At 46.0% G+C, this 16243-nt stretch overlaps 1 protein-coding gene across 2 annotated transcripts in view; it reads left to right on the plus strand.

Moving 5' to 3' along the window:
- Positions 1 to 4060: 4060 nt before the first annotated feature.
- Positions 4061 to 16243, plus strand: part of LOC125284102 (armadillo repeat-containing protein 1-like) — a 30344-nt gene continuing 18161 nt past the window's right edge. For both annotated transcript variants that reach the window (XM_048227857.1, XM_048227858.1), the window contains exons 1-2: positions 4061 to 4262; positions 4472 to 4650. In XM_048227857.1, the coding sequence (XP_048083814.1) occupies positions 4489 to 4650 (162 nt within the window). In that variant the 5' untranslated portion in view covers positions 4061 to 4262; positions 4472 to 4488. The remainder of the gene's footprint in view (positions 4263 to 4471; positions 4651 to 16243) is intronic.

A 16243-nucleotide genomic window follows, 5' to 3' on the forward strand; every position in this document is an offset into this window, starting at 1 on the left:
GCGATGAGTGGTGTCTCTGTTTGGGTTAGGAGTTGGAGTAGTGTCTCTGGCTCATCTAGGTTCTCTAAAATCATCCCATAATATCTTTGAGCCCAGCATCACAAACAAACAGCAGGGAAACGGTGGGCATCAGAACTGCTCACACACACACACACACAGCAGGGCAACTGCATTGGAGCGACTGACACGGTAAACAATGTGTGTGTGTGTGTGTGTAGTTCTACCTGAGAATTCATCAACGGTAACTCCCAGAGGAGTTCCAATGGAAATTCCGTTTAAAAAGAGGCCAACCTGAGGTGCGTTCAAATGCACAAACATAATCGAAAGTTTACAAACAGTTTCTGTTAGCCTTGAGTTTTCGGCGAACGTTTGCGGACAATCGCAAACAGTCGGAGGAGATACAGTAGTTCTCTGTGAACATTCAGTGGAACTGGACGTGAGTTTGACAAAGGCAGCAATGTGATGTGAGCAATGTATGAACAACATGTACAGATATGTGCAATGTAGTGGCAGTAACTATATTATAGTGGTAAGAATAATATAGATATATGCAGTGCATTAACAGAATATATTATGAGAAAAACTGAATAAATATGGATATTCAGTATGAACCATATAGACAGATATGTACAGCTATGTGCAGTTTGGTAACAGTACCATTGTAGTGCAGATACAGTAACATTATAATAGTATTAAGAATAAGCGTATGTGCCGGATGAAGAGCAGTAGAATATGCCTATGTGTAAGTGTAATTACAGTATGTACATTTGTAAATAAAGACACTATGGATGGGATAGGGTAGTGCAGTTGTGTGTGTGGGGGGTGGCCGCCTCCTTGTTGTCCCTGTCAAGACTGCCAGGCATCGGGGGTGATGGGGGCTTTGCTGGTTGGTTGTCACCGGGATGCAGAGCTAGAGTTTAGTAGGGTGAGAGCCGCAGGAAAGAAGCTTCCTCTGAACCTGCTGATCCGGGTGACAGTTGCAGGAAAGAAGCTTCCTCTGAACCTGCTGGTCCGGGTGTGGAGAGACAGCTGCAGGAAAGAAGCTTCCTCTGAACCTGCTGGTTCGGGTGACAGCTGCAGGAAAGAAGCTTCCTCTGAACCTGCTGGTTCGGGTGCGGAGAGACAGCTGCAGGAAAGAAGCTTCCTCTGAACCTGCTGGTTCGGGTGTGGCGACACTTGTAACGCCTCCCTGAGGGGAGTGGGGTGAACATTCAGTGGAACTGGACGTGAGTTTGACGAAGGCAGCAATGTGATATGAGCAATGTATGAACAACATGTCCAGATATGTGCAAAGTAGTGGCATTACCATTATAGTAAGAACAATATAGATGGGCAGTTCCAGTGTTATGGATGTGACAGTTGGACTCATATTGGTAAACAAAATGCCTTAGAGTGGGGGCAACATTAGTATCAGTGAATTAATTTGCATAACTTTTAATGTAACCTCTGTCCTCTGAATACTGAGAAATCTTAAAATTTCATATAATCAATTTCATCCTAAGAATACAAGGCATTTTATCAGCGTTATGGATGTGACATGAAATGGACACACTTTTGTGAGAGATTACAGGTTTTCTACAAACTCTGTGAATTTTGAAGGAAACTGCCGAAACCATGATATATGTAGCATGAAGGAGACTTGAATGAACACAAAAAGTGTGTTTTTGAAACTATGCGTCATTTTCGTAATGCATTATGTAGGAAAAACTGGCGTTATGGATGTGACGGTTTTCACGTTATGGATGTGGCGTGTCTGAACCAGTCCCCGACAAACTACATAAAACACATAATTAAGTAGTGAATTTTGATATGAAACAATTGAAATAGTAATCATGAAAAACTAGCAATGAAAGTATTGCTTCCTCAGTGCCCACTAAGATCCACAGGAAGAATCAGGACAACACGTCATTTAAAATATAATAAGGAATTAATTTTTTTCTTTTACCATCATCAATTGTGGTCAGTGATTCCCGGGTTACTGAAACACCAGGGAACATGATACTTGGTGGCCACTCCCCTAAATAACTAGCCCTACCTGAACCGTTGCACCCAAGATGACAAAATATTTATGGTATGTTAGTCTCAAGAGCCCGCATGAACCTAACCCATACCCACTCATTTGTGATTTGCACACATAAAGTACATGCACGTGCACACACGCACACACACGCACATGTGCACACACACACACACGCACGCACAGTCGCACACATACAGACAGGCAAGCACACACACACATAAACACATACAGACAGGCAAGCAAACACACACCCACATGAATGCAGACACATAAACACACACACACAGGCACGCACGCATGTGGGCATGCAAACACACACGCACACACACACACATAAACACAGGCACGCATACGCACATGCACACACACACACACAAAAAAACACAGACACACACACACACACTCTTATAAACAAAAGCAAACTCACATATGCACACACTCATTTACATGCACATGAGTTGCAGGAGTAGGAGATGGAGACAAATTGACAAGCGTGATTTATTTTTATAAGAGAATATGCAGGACTGAGAGGCGGTCATATTTTGTACCGCTATGTGGTACATCTAGTTTATTGCTGCCGTTACTCATGTTACTCTGTGGGTATTAGTTACAGAGGACCTGACACTTCAAATGCTGGCATATCGCTGCGTCATTTAAAATGAAACTGTGTTAAGCAGGCAGGTTGAACGGCAGGCTGAACAGATCTGCAACAGAAGGAGGTTGCTATGTTAACTCCAGCTGCAAAGTCAGCCATCTTCACCAGCTAACACGATAATCCAGTTACTGTACAACAACAGTATGACAGTTCACGGGAAGATAATCGCTCAGATTTTCAGATTTTATTAGGCCACTTGAAAATAGGCTATGGCTAGGCTAATCACTGGAGGTATTTTAATATTATGTTTGTTTTGCTAATGCTTAGGCGAGGCCTCCCTGTGGTTTTGATCAACCTAATAATCTTTGAAATGTCAATTGTAAACACTAAGGTGAAATGCATTAAAACTGACATGCCACCAGAACAGACGTTTTATCAGCTTTGAGGTATAATAAAGTCTCCAGTCTTATAAATTTACATAATGTAACATCCATAACGTCACATCCATAACGCACCATTAAAGGTTTTAAAAGTAAGAAAGGGGCACAATTTGGTCATCACACTTTACATTGATATAAATCAGCTTTGCACAGACACTATGGACATTGTCGCATCAACACTGTATGTGTAGCATAAACTTTTCCTATAAAACGTTATGGATGTGACATGGCCATGGAACTTCTGGACTTAAAACAAAAGCCTTACAAATGTAAGGAGTTGTGCTCTTAAAGGCAAGCTGAGCATAGATATTGCTCTACCATTCCGTTGTCAATGTGGAATTTGTCAAATGACACAATTTGTTTTAACGTTGGGTCCATTTATCCACTTTTTAAATATGTATAATATTACCATGTGAAAAATTTTGTTTCTAGTATGGTTGCACACCATATTTATGATGTGAAAAGAGTGTCATTCTCCATCAAATTCAATCAGATCAGTTACAAACAATAAAATATAGACCTAAATGAAGATTTTAACAACAGTTCTTTTTGCGTATGCACAACTTTTTTTTTTCCATGCGGGATGACCTTTGCATGGAATTGCCCAGATATATGCAGTGCATTAATAGAATATTTGATAGGAAAACTGAATAAATACGGATATTCAGTATGAACCATAGACTGTATATATAGTCTATGGTATGAACCATATAAACAGATATGCACAGTATGTACAGCTATGTGCAGTGTGGTAACAATAGCATTGTAGTGCAGAAACAGTAATATAATAGTATTAAGTGTTTTTTCAGTGTTTTATGTTTTGAAGTGACATTAAAACGTGTGTGTGTGTGTGTGTGTGTGTGTGTTCAACACTCAACAGCGCAGTTCAGCGCTTCTGCGCAGCTTGGACGCAACATGATTGTTTTGATGGAACAAACTGCTCTGCGCTACAAGAGCGACACCGAGTGGCCGCTTGATGCATTTCTCTCGTTTTCGCATCCAATCAGAGCGCCAGATGTATCATGGAAGAGAAATGTGGTGAGAAACATCAACAATGTGAATAAACCCTGACGTTGCCCACTTCTGGATTTCAACGAACGCCCACGCTATCGGTGAGGTGTGTCGGAGAGTGAGCTCTTGGGTCGAAGCCTGAGCTCGTGTCGTCTGAGACAGGGTGGGTGTGGCGAGGCCGTCCTCGCTCGGGCAGGTAGGATGCTGAGTCGAGCCGTGTTCCGTAGGGTTATGATGAGGTAACGGTCATATCTCCTACAGGAGCAGGGATAACTGAGGTCTGCTTTGACATAAGTCAGCTCACCTCGCAACTGCTGTAAATATACGGATGTGAATTCAATATGTGGCGTTAATGCTCTCTTTCTCTCTCTCCGTCTGTGTGTGTGTGGGTCTGTGCAACAATAGAAGCCGTATGCTAGATCATGGGCGCGGAGCCGGACGCGCTCGCGGTGGCCCAGCAGCTCCGGGAGCTGGCTGCTGACCCTCTGAATCGGCGCGCGATCGTGGAGGACCGCGGCTGCCTACCGGGACTCATCCTCTTGCTGGACAACAGCAACCCTCAGGTGGTCTACACCGCGCTACAGGTAGGTGTGTGTGTGTGTGTCGGTGTGTGTGTGTGGTCTACTCTACACCACGCTACAGGCGTGAGTGTGTGCGCGCGCAGGGGCGTTATTGGGGGGTGGGGTGGGGGGTCAGGGGGCACTTGTCACCCTCAACTTTCAAAAAGGTGGTGTTTGTTCCCCCCAACATTGTCATCTAAAAGAAGGAAAAATGCCAGCGACAGAGACAAATCAGCGACAGAGACAAATCAGTTCTGACTACTCATTCTACTGACCAATGACTCCAGCGGCAGGCTACATGCGCTAGATAGCCTAAGGGCAATTCCATGCAAAGGTCATCCTTACCATGGAAAAAAAAGTTGTGCACACACAAATAGAACAATTGTGAAAATGTTTATTAAGGTCTATATTTTATTGTTTGTAACTGATCTGATTGAATTTCATGGAGAATTACACTCTTTTTACATCATAAATATGGTGTGCATTCTGTGCTTTTTCAAAGTTCTCTATGTCTCGTTTTAAATGTCAAGGCCCTCGTAAGTCTACCAATGAAGTATGGAGCTACTTTGAGCCTCGTAAATGGTGTAAAACAGTGATTTATTTGCATGGCTAGGCCGATGCCCGAGGCACCACAACGAAACACTGTCTTGGTAGCATTGGCTAACTAGCGCCAGATTTCTGAGTGCAGGGGACAAGCCGAGGTGAGCTATGAGACATACTGTACGTTCACACTTGGTATCATGTTTCAACACACTTTAGGTCAATATCACACCGGAATTCTCCTTTAACGTAGCAACCTCCTTCTGTTGCAGATGTGTTCCTTAAATTTCCCCTGGGGATCAATAAAGTATCTATCTATCTATCTATCTGTGTTCAGCCTGCCATTCACATCTGTTTACAGTAACACAGTTTAATTTGAAATGTGACGCTCATTGTCAAAGGTTAACAACACAATATGCCATCATTTGAAGTGTCAGATCCTCTGTAGCTAATACCCACACAATGAGTAACGCCAATAATAAACTAGATGTACCGCATAGCGGTACAAAATATTATACTCCTGCAACTCATGTGCATGTAAATGAGTGTGTGCAATCTGTGCATGTGTGAGTTTGCTTTTGTGTATAAGAGTGTGTGTGTGTGTGGATGTGTGTGCATGTGCACGTGCCTGTGTGTGTTTATGTGTGTGTGGGTGTTTGTGCATGTGCGTGTATGTGCTTGCCTGTCTTTGTGTGTGTGTGTGTGCGCCCGCGCGTGCGTGCATGTACTTTATGTGTGCAAATCACAAATGAGTGGGTATGGGCTAAATGAGTGGGTATGGGCTAAATGAGTGGGTATGGGCTAAATGAGTGGGTATGGGCTAAATGAGTGGGTATGGGCTAGGTTGATGCAGGCTCTTGAGACTAAAATACCAGAAGCATTTTATCATCTTGGGTGCAAAAAAGAAACATATTTCTTTTTTATATTTTAAATGACTTGTCCTGATTCTTCCTATGGATCTTAATGGGCACTGATGAAGCAATAATTTCATTGCTAGTTCTTCATAATTACTATTTTAAATTACTATTTTAATTGTTTCATATCAAAATTCACTACTTAAAGGAATTATCCAGAGTAAAATGCACTTTAGATCAATTTATGGATGATTGGGAGTACATACGTTGAGTTGACATCAAAATTATGTAATTTGGATGTGTTTTGAGAAAGTTCGATTTTAGTCAAAACTCCTTAGCCTTTAAGTGACCCAGGCATGTCATTTTCACTACAAAAAATGCTATTTTATACCTCTTCTACAGTTCCAAACAACATTAGGTCATGCTGGAGTCAGCTGTAATATTCTTGAGAGGATATATGTCAGTTTAGTGGAGAGCATCCTTATAACATTTCTGTCTGGTATGGTCACTTGACTTTACACAATAAGAACAAGCTGTCCCAGAATTGTTAAAATGGCAGGGAAAATCATAGGGCGACCTCAAAAAACACCAGATAATCTATACAGCACTGCAGTACACAGAAATGCCATGAACATACTAGATGATGACACACACCCCCTCCATTCTGAGTTTGAGCTGCTCCCCTAGGGCTACAGAGCACAGAGCACATGGCAAGGAGACATATATACAAAAACTCTTTTATTCTAATGCAATTTCCATGGTCAACAAACAATGGAAAAACTAGACAGAAGGAGAGGTGTAGCCAAGAGCACTACAAATGGGCTGGAACTGGTGCTTTTTGCCTTGTATCTGATGTGTATGCATGTGTGTGTGGGCTAGAGGGGAGGGATACATGTGATGTACTGTGTTCATCCTGTGGCTATATGTCTGTGTGAAATGGAATGAATATGTCTACTCTATGTTTTCCCATGTTTTATACTATTCCTATCAGTGAGACCAAAGACAATTTTCATGCAGGCATGACAATAAAAGTATATTCTATTCTGTTATATTCTATTACACTTATGTGGTAGTAGTAGGGTCCTAAAAGCAAACGATATCCGAGGTCTTTTATGTGGTTGGATAGAAGTCAGAATGAATTTCATCAAACCAGTACCTTTCGGGAAATGTTGCTGCTGGGCTGCTATCTTTAAGGAGAATACGTAGGAGTCGATTACTGTCAACAAGGAGGCACTGCCTCCGGACATCACGTCTGAGTGTTGTCGATACCAAGTGCTGACTGCGTGCGATACCTGCCGCCGTATCACGATGCTCGATACTGGAAAGCGATGCTACAGCGAAATCTAAGATATCTTGAAAAGGACTCATACCTCCTCCAAGTGTATTGGGTCATTTGTGTTGAATTCAGTGCCACTTTTGTGGTGTGCAGGTCAATTCTGGGTTCTGACTTTATTCTGACCTGGCTCAAAGTATAACCAGAACAAAGGAGGACAGGTCAACTTTACTTTTTACACACAAGGCAATCAGAACTCAGATGTCAGGCTCAAGTATGGAGTCAGTGTGTGTGTGTGGGCGAAGAGCAGGAGTATATATGAAGGAGTCAGTGTGTGTGTGGGCCGAAGGCAGGAGTATATGAAGGTCAGGTGTGTGTGTGGGCGAAGAGCAGGAGTATATATGAAGGAGTCCGTGTGTGTGTGTGTGGGCGAAGAGCAGGAGTATATATGAAGGAGTCAGTGTGTGTGTGTGTGTGGGCGAAGAGCATGAGTATATATGAAGGAGTCAGTGTGTGTGGGCGAAGAGCAGGAGTATATATGAAGGAGTCAGTGTGTGTGTGGCGAAGAGCAGGATATATGGAAGGGTCAAGCGTGTGTGTGGTAGTGTGAGGCGAGCAGGAATTATATATGGAAGGAGGTCAGTGTGTGTGTGTATGAAACAGAGATATAGGAGTCAGCGTGTGTGTGTGTGCGGGCGAAGAGCATGAGTATATATGAAGGAGTCAGTGTGTGTGTGTGTGAAGAGCAGGAGTATATATGAAGGAGTCAGTGTGTGTGTGGGCGAAGAGCAGGAGTATGCGCCTGAAGGTCAGTGTGTGTGTGGGCGAGCAGGTATATATAGAGGTCAGTGTGTGTGAGGCGAAGAACGGAGTATATATAGAGTCAGTGGTAATGTGGGCGAAACAGGAGTATATATGAAAGTCAGTGTGTGTGTCGTGAAGAGCAGGAGTATATATAGAGGGTCAGTGTGTGTATGGGGCAGAGAAGCAGGTATATATAAGAAAGAGGTCAGTGTGTGTGTAAAACGAGAAGAGCAGATGTCATATGAAAGGAGTCCGTGTGTGTGTGTGTGGGCGAAGAGCAGGAGTATATATGAAGGAGTCAGTGTGTGTGTGGGCGAAGAGCAGGAGTATATATGAAGGAGTCAGTGTGTGTGTGGGCGAAGAGCAGGAGTATATATGAAGGAGTCAGTGTGTGTGTGGGCGAAGAGCAGGAGTATATATGAAGGAGTCAGTGTGCTGTGGGCGAAGAGCAGGAGTATATATGAAGGAGTCAGTGTGTGTGTGGGCGAAGAGCAGGAGTATATAGAAGAGTCAGTGTGTGTGTAGGCGAGAAAACAGGAGTATATGAAAGGTCAGTGTGTGTGGCGAGCAGGGCTCTTGAAGGTCAATGTGTGTGTGTGGGCGAGAGCAGGAGTATATGGAAGAATCAGTGTGTGTGTGGGTGACAGGTATGGAAGGTCAGTGTGTGTAGGCGAAGAGCAGGAGTATATAAGATTGGTGTGTGTGTGGGCAGAGCAGGAGTATGTGGAAAGGAGTCAGTGTGTGTGTGGGAGGCGAGAGCGGGTATATGAAGGTCAGGCGTGGGCGAAGAGTGGGAGTATATATGGAAAGAGGTCAATTGTGTGTGTGGCAGGCGAAGGCAGGAGTATATATGAAGGAGTCAGTGTGTGTGGGCGAAGAGCAGGAGTATATATGAAGGAGTCAGTGTGTGTGTGGGCGAAGAGCAGGAGTATATATGAAGGAGTCAGTGTGTGTGTGGGCGAAGAGCAGGAGTATATATGAAGGAGTCAGTGTGTGTGTGGGCGAAGAGCAGGAGTATATATGAAGAGTCAGTGTGTGTGTGTGTGGGCGAAGAGCAGGAGTATATGTAAGTCAGTGTGTGTGTGGGCGAAGAGCAGGAGTATATATGGAAGGGACAGTGTGTGTGTGTGAGGCGAGGCAGGAGTATATATGAAGGAGTCAGTGTGTGTGTGGGGCGAAGAGCAGGAGTATATATGAAGGAGTCAGTGTGTGTGTGGGCGAAGAGCAGGAGTATATATGAAGGAGTCAGTGTGTGTGTGGGCGAAGAGCAGGAGTATATATGAAGGAGTCAGTGTGTGTGGGCGAAGAGCAGGAGTATATATGAAGGAGTCAGTGTGTGTGTGGGCGAAGAGCAGGAGTATATATAGAAAGGTCAGTGTGTGTGTGGGCGAGAAAGAGCAGGAGTATATGAAGGTCAGTGGCTGTGTGTAGAAGCAGGAGTATATAAAGGAGAGTCAGTGTGTGTGTGGGCGAGAGCAGAGTATATATGAAAGGAAGGTCGGCGGTGTGTGTGGGCTGAAACAGGTATATGAAGGAGTCAGTGTGTGTGTGGGCGAAGAGCAGGAGTATATATGGAGGGGTCAGTGTTAATGGGCGAGCCGCAGTGTATATATATGGAAAGGAATCAGGCGGTGTGTGTGTGGAGGCGAAGAGCAGGAGTATATATGGAAGGAGTCGGTGTGTGGTGAGGCGAGAGCAGGAGTATATGTGAAGGAATGCGGTGTGCGTGTGTGTGGGCGAAGAGCAGGAGTATATATGAAGGAGTCAGTGTGCGTGTGTGGGCGAAGAGCAGGAGTATATATGAAGGAGTCAGTGTGTGTGTGGGAGGCGAAGAGCAGGAGTATATATGAAGGAGTCAGTGTGTGTGAGGCGAAGAAACAGGAGTATATATAAGAAGAAGGAATCAGTATGTGTGTGGGCGAAGAAACAGGAGTTATATGAAGGGAATCGGTGTGTGTGAGGCGAAGAACCACGGAGTAATATATCTTTGAAGGTCGGTGTTATTATTGGGCGAAGAACACGGTGTATATGAAGGGGTCAGGCGTGTTGATGGGCGGGGGCAGGGTATATGAAGGGTCGGTGTGTTGTGGGAGGCGAGAGCAGTATATGAAGGGAGTCAGTTAATGTGTTAGTGGGCGAAAAACGGGAGTGTATATATGGAAGGTCGGTGTGTGTGGGAGGCTGAGGCAGGAGTATATGTGAAGGAGGTCGGTGTGTGTGGGGGCGAAGAAACACGGTATATATGGAAGGAATGGTGTGTGTGTGGGCGAAGAGCAGGAGTATATATGAAGGAGTCAGTGTGTGTGTAGGCGAAGAGCAGGAGTATATATGAAGGAGTCAGTGTGTGTGGGAGGCGAAGAGCAGGGGTATATGGAAGGGGTCGGTGTGTGGTGAAGAGCAGGGGTATGTATGTGGAGGGTCGGTGTGTGTGGGGCGAGCAGGAGTAACCTGAAGGGTCAGTGTGTGGGCGAAGAGCCGCAGGTATATGTGGAAAAAGGAGTCAGTGTGTGTGTGGGCGAAGAGCAGGAGTATATATGAAGGAGTCAGTGTGTGTGTGGGGCGAGAGCAGGAGTATATATGAAGGAGTCAGGTGTGTGTGTGTGTGGGCGAAGAGCAGGAGTATATATGAAGGAGTCAGTGTGTGTGTGGGCGAAGAGCAGGAGTATATATGAAGGAGTCAGTGTGTGTGGCGAAGAGCACGAGGCATATGAAGGGAGTCGGTGTTGGGCGAAGAGCACGGTATATATCGAAGGGAGTCGGTGTGTGGGCGAAGAACTGGGGTATATGTGGAAGGGTCGGTGTGTGTGGTGAGGAGGCAGGAGTATATGGAAGGGAATCCGGTGTGTGTGGGCGAAGGCATGGTATGTGAGGGTCAGAAGGTGTGTGTGGGCAGGGGTGTATGTGAAGGGAGTCAGTGTGTTCAGTGAAGAGCAGGAGTATATATGAAGGAGTCAGTGTGTGTGTGTGGGCGAAGAGCAGGAGTATATATGAAGGAGTCAGTGTGTGTGTGGGCGAAGAGCAGGGTATGTATGGAGTCGGTGTTGATGATGGTGAAGAGCATGGTGTATATGTAAGGAGTCGATTATTATTGGGCGGAGAGCAGGGGTGTGTGGAAGGATCCCGGTGTTGGTGAGAACACGGTATGTATGAGAAGGGTCAGATATTGTGGAGGCGAGCAGGAGTATATATGGAAGGAGTCAGTCAATGATGATATTGAGGCCGAAGAACAGGGAGTATATGAAGGGTCGGTGTGTGTGGGCGAGCAGGAGTGTATATATGGAAGGGGTCGGTGTGTGTGAGCCGAAGAGCATGAGGTGTGATATGGACTGAGAAATGAAATCGCGTGGATTCTGCAAAACAAACAAAGGAAAAGCTGAGCCGTCAGAAACAAAGCCCGAGGGCCCAAAAACAACAACCCATAACCCACCGCCATACCTGTGATGACGGACAACCAGCGACGAAACGGAAGACAGGATAGAGCAAGGGACGTCCACACAGCTGGTTGGGCTGGTCAGGAGAAACACACACACACACGTGGTGGGCTGATCAGGAGAACACACACACACACAGCTGGATTCGTTGGCCAGGAGGCATGCACACACAGGACACTTCAGGCGGCTGACTGACACACACAGCTGGTTCGGGCAATCAGGAAACACACACACACTTCAGGAGATGGTGTGTGTGTGTGTGTGTGCAAGGGTGCGTACCTGAGGTTGAGGTTGTTAGGAGTCTTTAGCATGATGGTGTAAATGACCCACAAGAGTTCATTATTTTTAAAAATACATATTTTAGACATGCTTATAATATTTGTTTAATCAGTGTTTATGAATAGGCCTTTGCTTTATTAGCCAGTGGGGACTTTGTTTTGACGGACCGTCGCGGGTTTGTTTTGGTCGTCAAATCAAAGGGACAGCTGGATCTGGGGAAAGGATTTTGCATGGTTTAAGGACCGTTGTGGAGACTGTGGGCTCAGTGAACGTTGTTTCCGTGTTTTGATTTGGGTTTTCCGTGTTTGTTCTTGTTGTTTTCCGTGGTTTTGTTATGTGTTGTTAACAGTGAGGGAGGCAAGATAGGCAGTTGAAGGATGGCGCCAGTGGGGATCGTTTCAGTACAGTGGGCTACTTATCCAATGACCTGCTGGCACGGGAGCCTGCTGGCCTCTGAAGTCTGGGATGAGAAGGGAGAGAAGGACAAGGGGCGGTGGATAGCTGAAGGCGCCACATTTCAATCTGGGGATCATACAGTGGTGAATGAGTGAATGGTGAGGTGTTATTGTGTTCCCTGGGGTTGAGGTTGAGGTGAGGTGTTGATGATGTGGTGTGATCCGGTGTGTGTGTGTGTGTGTGTTCCCTGAGGGTTGAAGGTTGGTGGTGTGTGTGGTGTGATCCAGTGTGTGTGTGTGTGTGTGTTACCTGAGGGTTGAGGGTTGAGGGGTGAGGAGTGTGTGTGAGTGTGATCGGGTGTGTGTGTGTGTGTGTGTGCGTTACCTGAGGTTGAGGTTGGTGAGGGTGTGTAGTGTGATCAGGTGTGTGTGTGTGTGTGTGTGTGTAGCCTAGTGTGTGTGTGTGTGTGTGTGTTTTACCTGAGGTTGAGTGTGTGTGTGTGTGCGTCACCGGTACCACAAGGTTGAGTGAGAATGTGTGGTATGAATCCGGTGTATGTGTGTGTGTGCGTGTGTGTGTGTTACCTGAGGTTGAGGTTGGTGAGGGGATGTGGCCGGTGTGACCAGTGTGGCGTGATGTGTGTGTGTGCGTTACCTGAGGGGTTGGGTTGGAGTGAGGGGTGTGGTGGTGTGATCAGTGTGTGTGTGTGTGTGTGGCCTAGTGTTGTTGTGTTATTGTGTGTTACCTGAGGTTGAAGGGTGTGTGTGTGTGTGTGTGTGTGCGCGGTACCTGAGGTTGAGGGTTGGTGAGTGTGTGTGGTGGTATGTGATCAGGGGAGTCAGAGACACTCTTGGGTACAGTTATGATGAGATTCAAGCGTCTCAGGCAGAACAGATTTGACACACTTCCAAACAGGTTTGCTCCGTTAAAAGCGTTCTTCGACAAATCCCAGAAGAGGCGGAGAGGAGGAGAGAGAGGGAGAGAGAGAGAGAAGAGGTGAGAAGAGAGTCAGAAGGAGGGCTGGACTTGGGTGTGCTGTGGCGGTCTGAATTGACCGGTGACAGTATTGTTGATGTTGATGATGATGATATTGATGTTTGCAGTGTGCTCCTGTAGTCTGATCCTGCTAACTGCGGTCCACATAATATGACAGAGGACATCTTCACACCAGTCTAATGTGCAGGGAGGAGGTTCAAGGGTTAAAACTACTTCCTGAGAGGAGTGCTTTCAGGGATAACAGCTCAGACACACACACCAAGACACACCGGCGCGCACACTACTACCACACACCTGCAGTTCTTTAATAACCTACTTCAGTTACACTGAATCTTATCTGAAAACTATTGTGTCAATTCAATGTAAAACACACATACACAGATGCATGCTCGTTTATACGTACTCGAGACACTGGTTTCATACACACACCACTCGAAGACAGAGAGAGGAGGGGCCTTTGAAAACAGATGATCTGGGGACATCACTGTTACTGAGGATTAATTCACACACACACACACACCTGGGCACACACCTGGAAACACACTGGTATTCACATGCAATTTTTGCATGGGCTGGACACCACAGAGGCATGACAGAGGGAAGAATAAGGAATGAGTGTGTGTGGAGTGGGGTGTGAGTGTGTGTGAGTGTGTGGAAGTGGGGAGCCGCTGAGTGTGTAAGAGTGGGAGGTGTGTGTGTGTGTGTGTGTAAGTGGGAGGTGTGTGTGTGTGTGTGTGTAGAGTAAAGGGGTGTGTGTGTGTGTGTGTAGAGGGGTGTTATTGATATTGATATTAAGAGATGGTGTTAGTGATATTGATTGTGTGTGTGATGATGATGATGTTATTGATGGAGGGTGTGTGTGTGTGTAGGGTGTGGAGGGAGTTATTGATGTGTTAATTGAGGTGTAAGAGAGGATGTGTGTGTGTGTGTGTAAGAGGGGTAATGTGTGTGATTATTAAGGGGAGGGAATTAATAATGAGTGTGTGTAAGAGAGGGGTGTGTGTGTGTGTGTGTGTGTGTGGGGGAGTGTGAGTGTGTGTGTGTGTGTGTAAGAGAGGGTGTGTGATACGTGGTGGTGTGTGTGTGTGTGTGTGTGTGTAAGAGGAATTATTGATGTTGATATTGAGGTGTGTTGGTATTATTAATGGAGGGATTGAGGTGTGTGTGTGTGTCTTATTGTGTGGGCGTTTTCAGACATGCGATGTAAGACCCGGAGGTTCTGCCGATGTTAAGCGGTTGGGGCCCGTGTATCTGGAGCAGGCTGTAACCGGTGGGGTTGGGTGCCAGTATTGGTGCCAATGGGATTGAGCAGTGGTAACCGGACCGGACAGGCGAACGTTCGATTGCCCTGGGTTTTTTACTAAGCCCCTGATTGTTCGGTTGTGACTTTGGTGATCGGTGCCACTACTCAGCACGCGTTGATGGTGGGAGGATCGGTGGAGATGCGGGGAAAGCAAAGCGATCAAATTTAATGAAACGTCTGGCTTGACACATGGAATTTGTTAAAAACTGAACAGTGCACAGTCTTTGATAACCTCACGTGCAAGGCCAAGAGCACTTCAGCGGCCGCAATGATTAATCGACTCATGGGACAGATTGAAGATGGTCCCAGCCCACTGCCCGGTGTGGCGGGTGGACATCTCGATGATGATGAGCGGCAGCCTTTCCTCTTCGGGTGGAGATCCTGAGTGATTTAATGCCAGCCGCAAAGATCGGCCGTGTCAGAGTGGGCTAACGGAAACGTCGTTGCCAATTTCCCAACGAGGCGGTGGGCATGTGCTTTGTAATCACTCGGTCGTCCGTGACTTTCTGCTTAATATGGAGCTTCTAACAAGGTTGATGTGTGTATGCAAATGTTTTTAACTAAGTTTCAACACCAACAGATTTAGCAGGCGCAATTTGCAACTACACAGGGGCCTTAAACGAATAGGTTAACTAAGATGGTAGGCTAGCTGTTACGACCTGTGTTCGGGGTTACACCTACAGTATTAAACACTCGATTATGGCGTATACTGTGTGTTAAATATTTCTTGGTGTGTCAGATATTTCTCTCTTAGCCAAAGTGAGATCATGTGTGAGAGACAAAGCGGTTGATTGGACTTCGGTGTTTACATCAATTAAAAGCGGTATGATGTTTAGTTTAATCCAAGCGGTGGGTTGGTGGGTGTCTGTGTTTGAGGCTATGTCGGGAGGGAGGGACAATTGTTGTTCGAGGGGCTGCAGCCTGCTCAATCCGAGGGGGAGCTACTCCTATTGTCCCGAGGTGGGGAATTATAATTGTTATGAGCTGTTGAACAGTATAGGCTGTTAGTTATTAACCCTGAAGAGTTGGGTCTTGACAATTGTGTTATCAACAGATTTGATATATTTTATTTCTGGGTTTACCACAGTGACTCCTTTCACCCTGGCTAAGGCTGCTGAAAGCAAAGGGAAGGGTGGGGGAGTCCACAGGACGGTTATGGATTTGTGGTGGTGGAACTAATCCATTTTCCACTTGATTAGGAATCAGCCGTCTTTCGAAGATTGATGTGGGCTATGTGGAGAAATGGAATTTCAGCAGTGCGTATTAGCCAGGCCACACCTCTGTGCCATGAAGATATTCTGTTAATAGCCAGTCGTATTGGTGTAATGACATCATGTGTATTCCATAAGGGAGGCGAAGCTCTGCCCTCCAGTCATAGATACCAGCCACCATCCAGGTGGCGTTTCCATAACAACCACCATCCAGGTGAGGGCTCTGCTAAGTCATAGATACCAGCCACCATCCAGGGGATGGCGTTTCCATAGCAACCGCCATCCAGGTGAGGGGCTCTGCCCTCCAGTCATAGATACCAACCACCATCAGGGATAGCCACAGTTTCCATAGCAACCACCATCCAGGGATGAGCACTGCCAGCTGATACCAACCACCATCCAGGATAGCGTTTCCAACAGGATGACATTTCACTTGCGATGGACGGACCAGCGTGTACAGGACCACTATCTAACAGTATTGTCCATTACAAGGGCAACATCCGAAGTAGAAAGTGCTGAGCACTGAGGCA

This window comes from Alosa alosa, chromosome 19 (genome assembly GCF_017589495.1).
Source record: "Alosa alosa isolate M-15738 ecotype Scorff River chromosome 19, AALO_Geno_1.1, whole genome shotgun sequence".
Lineage (NCBI taxonomy): Eukaryota > Metazoa > Chordata > Actinopteri > Clupeiformes > Clupeidae > Alosa > Alosa alosa.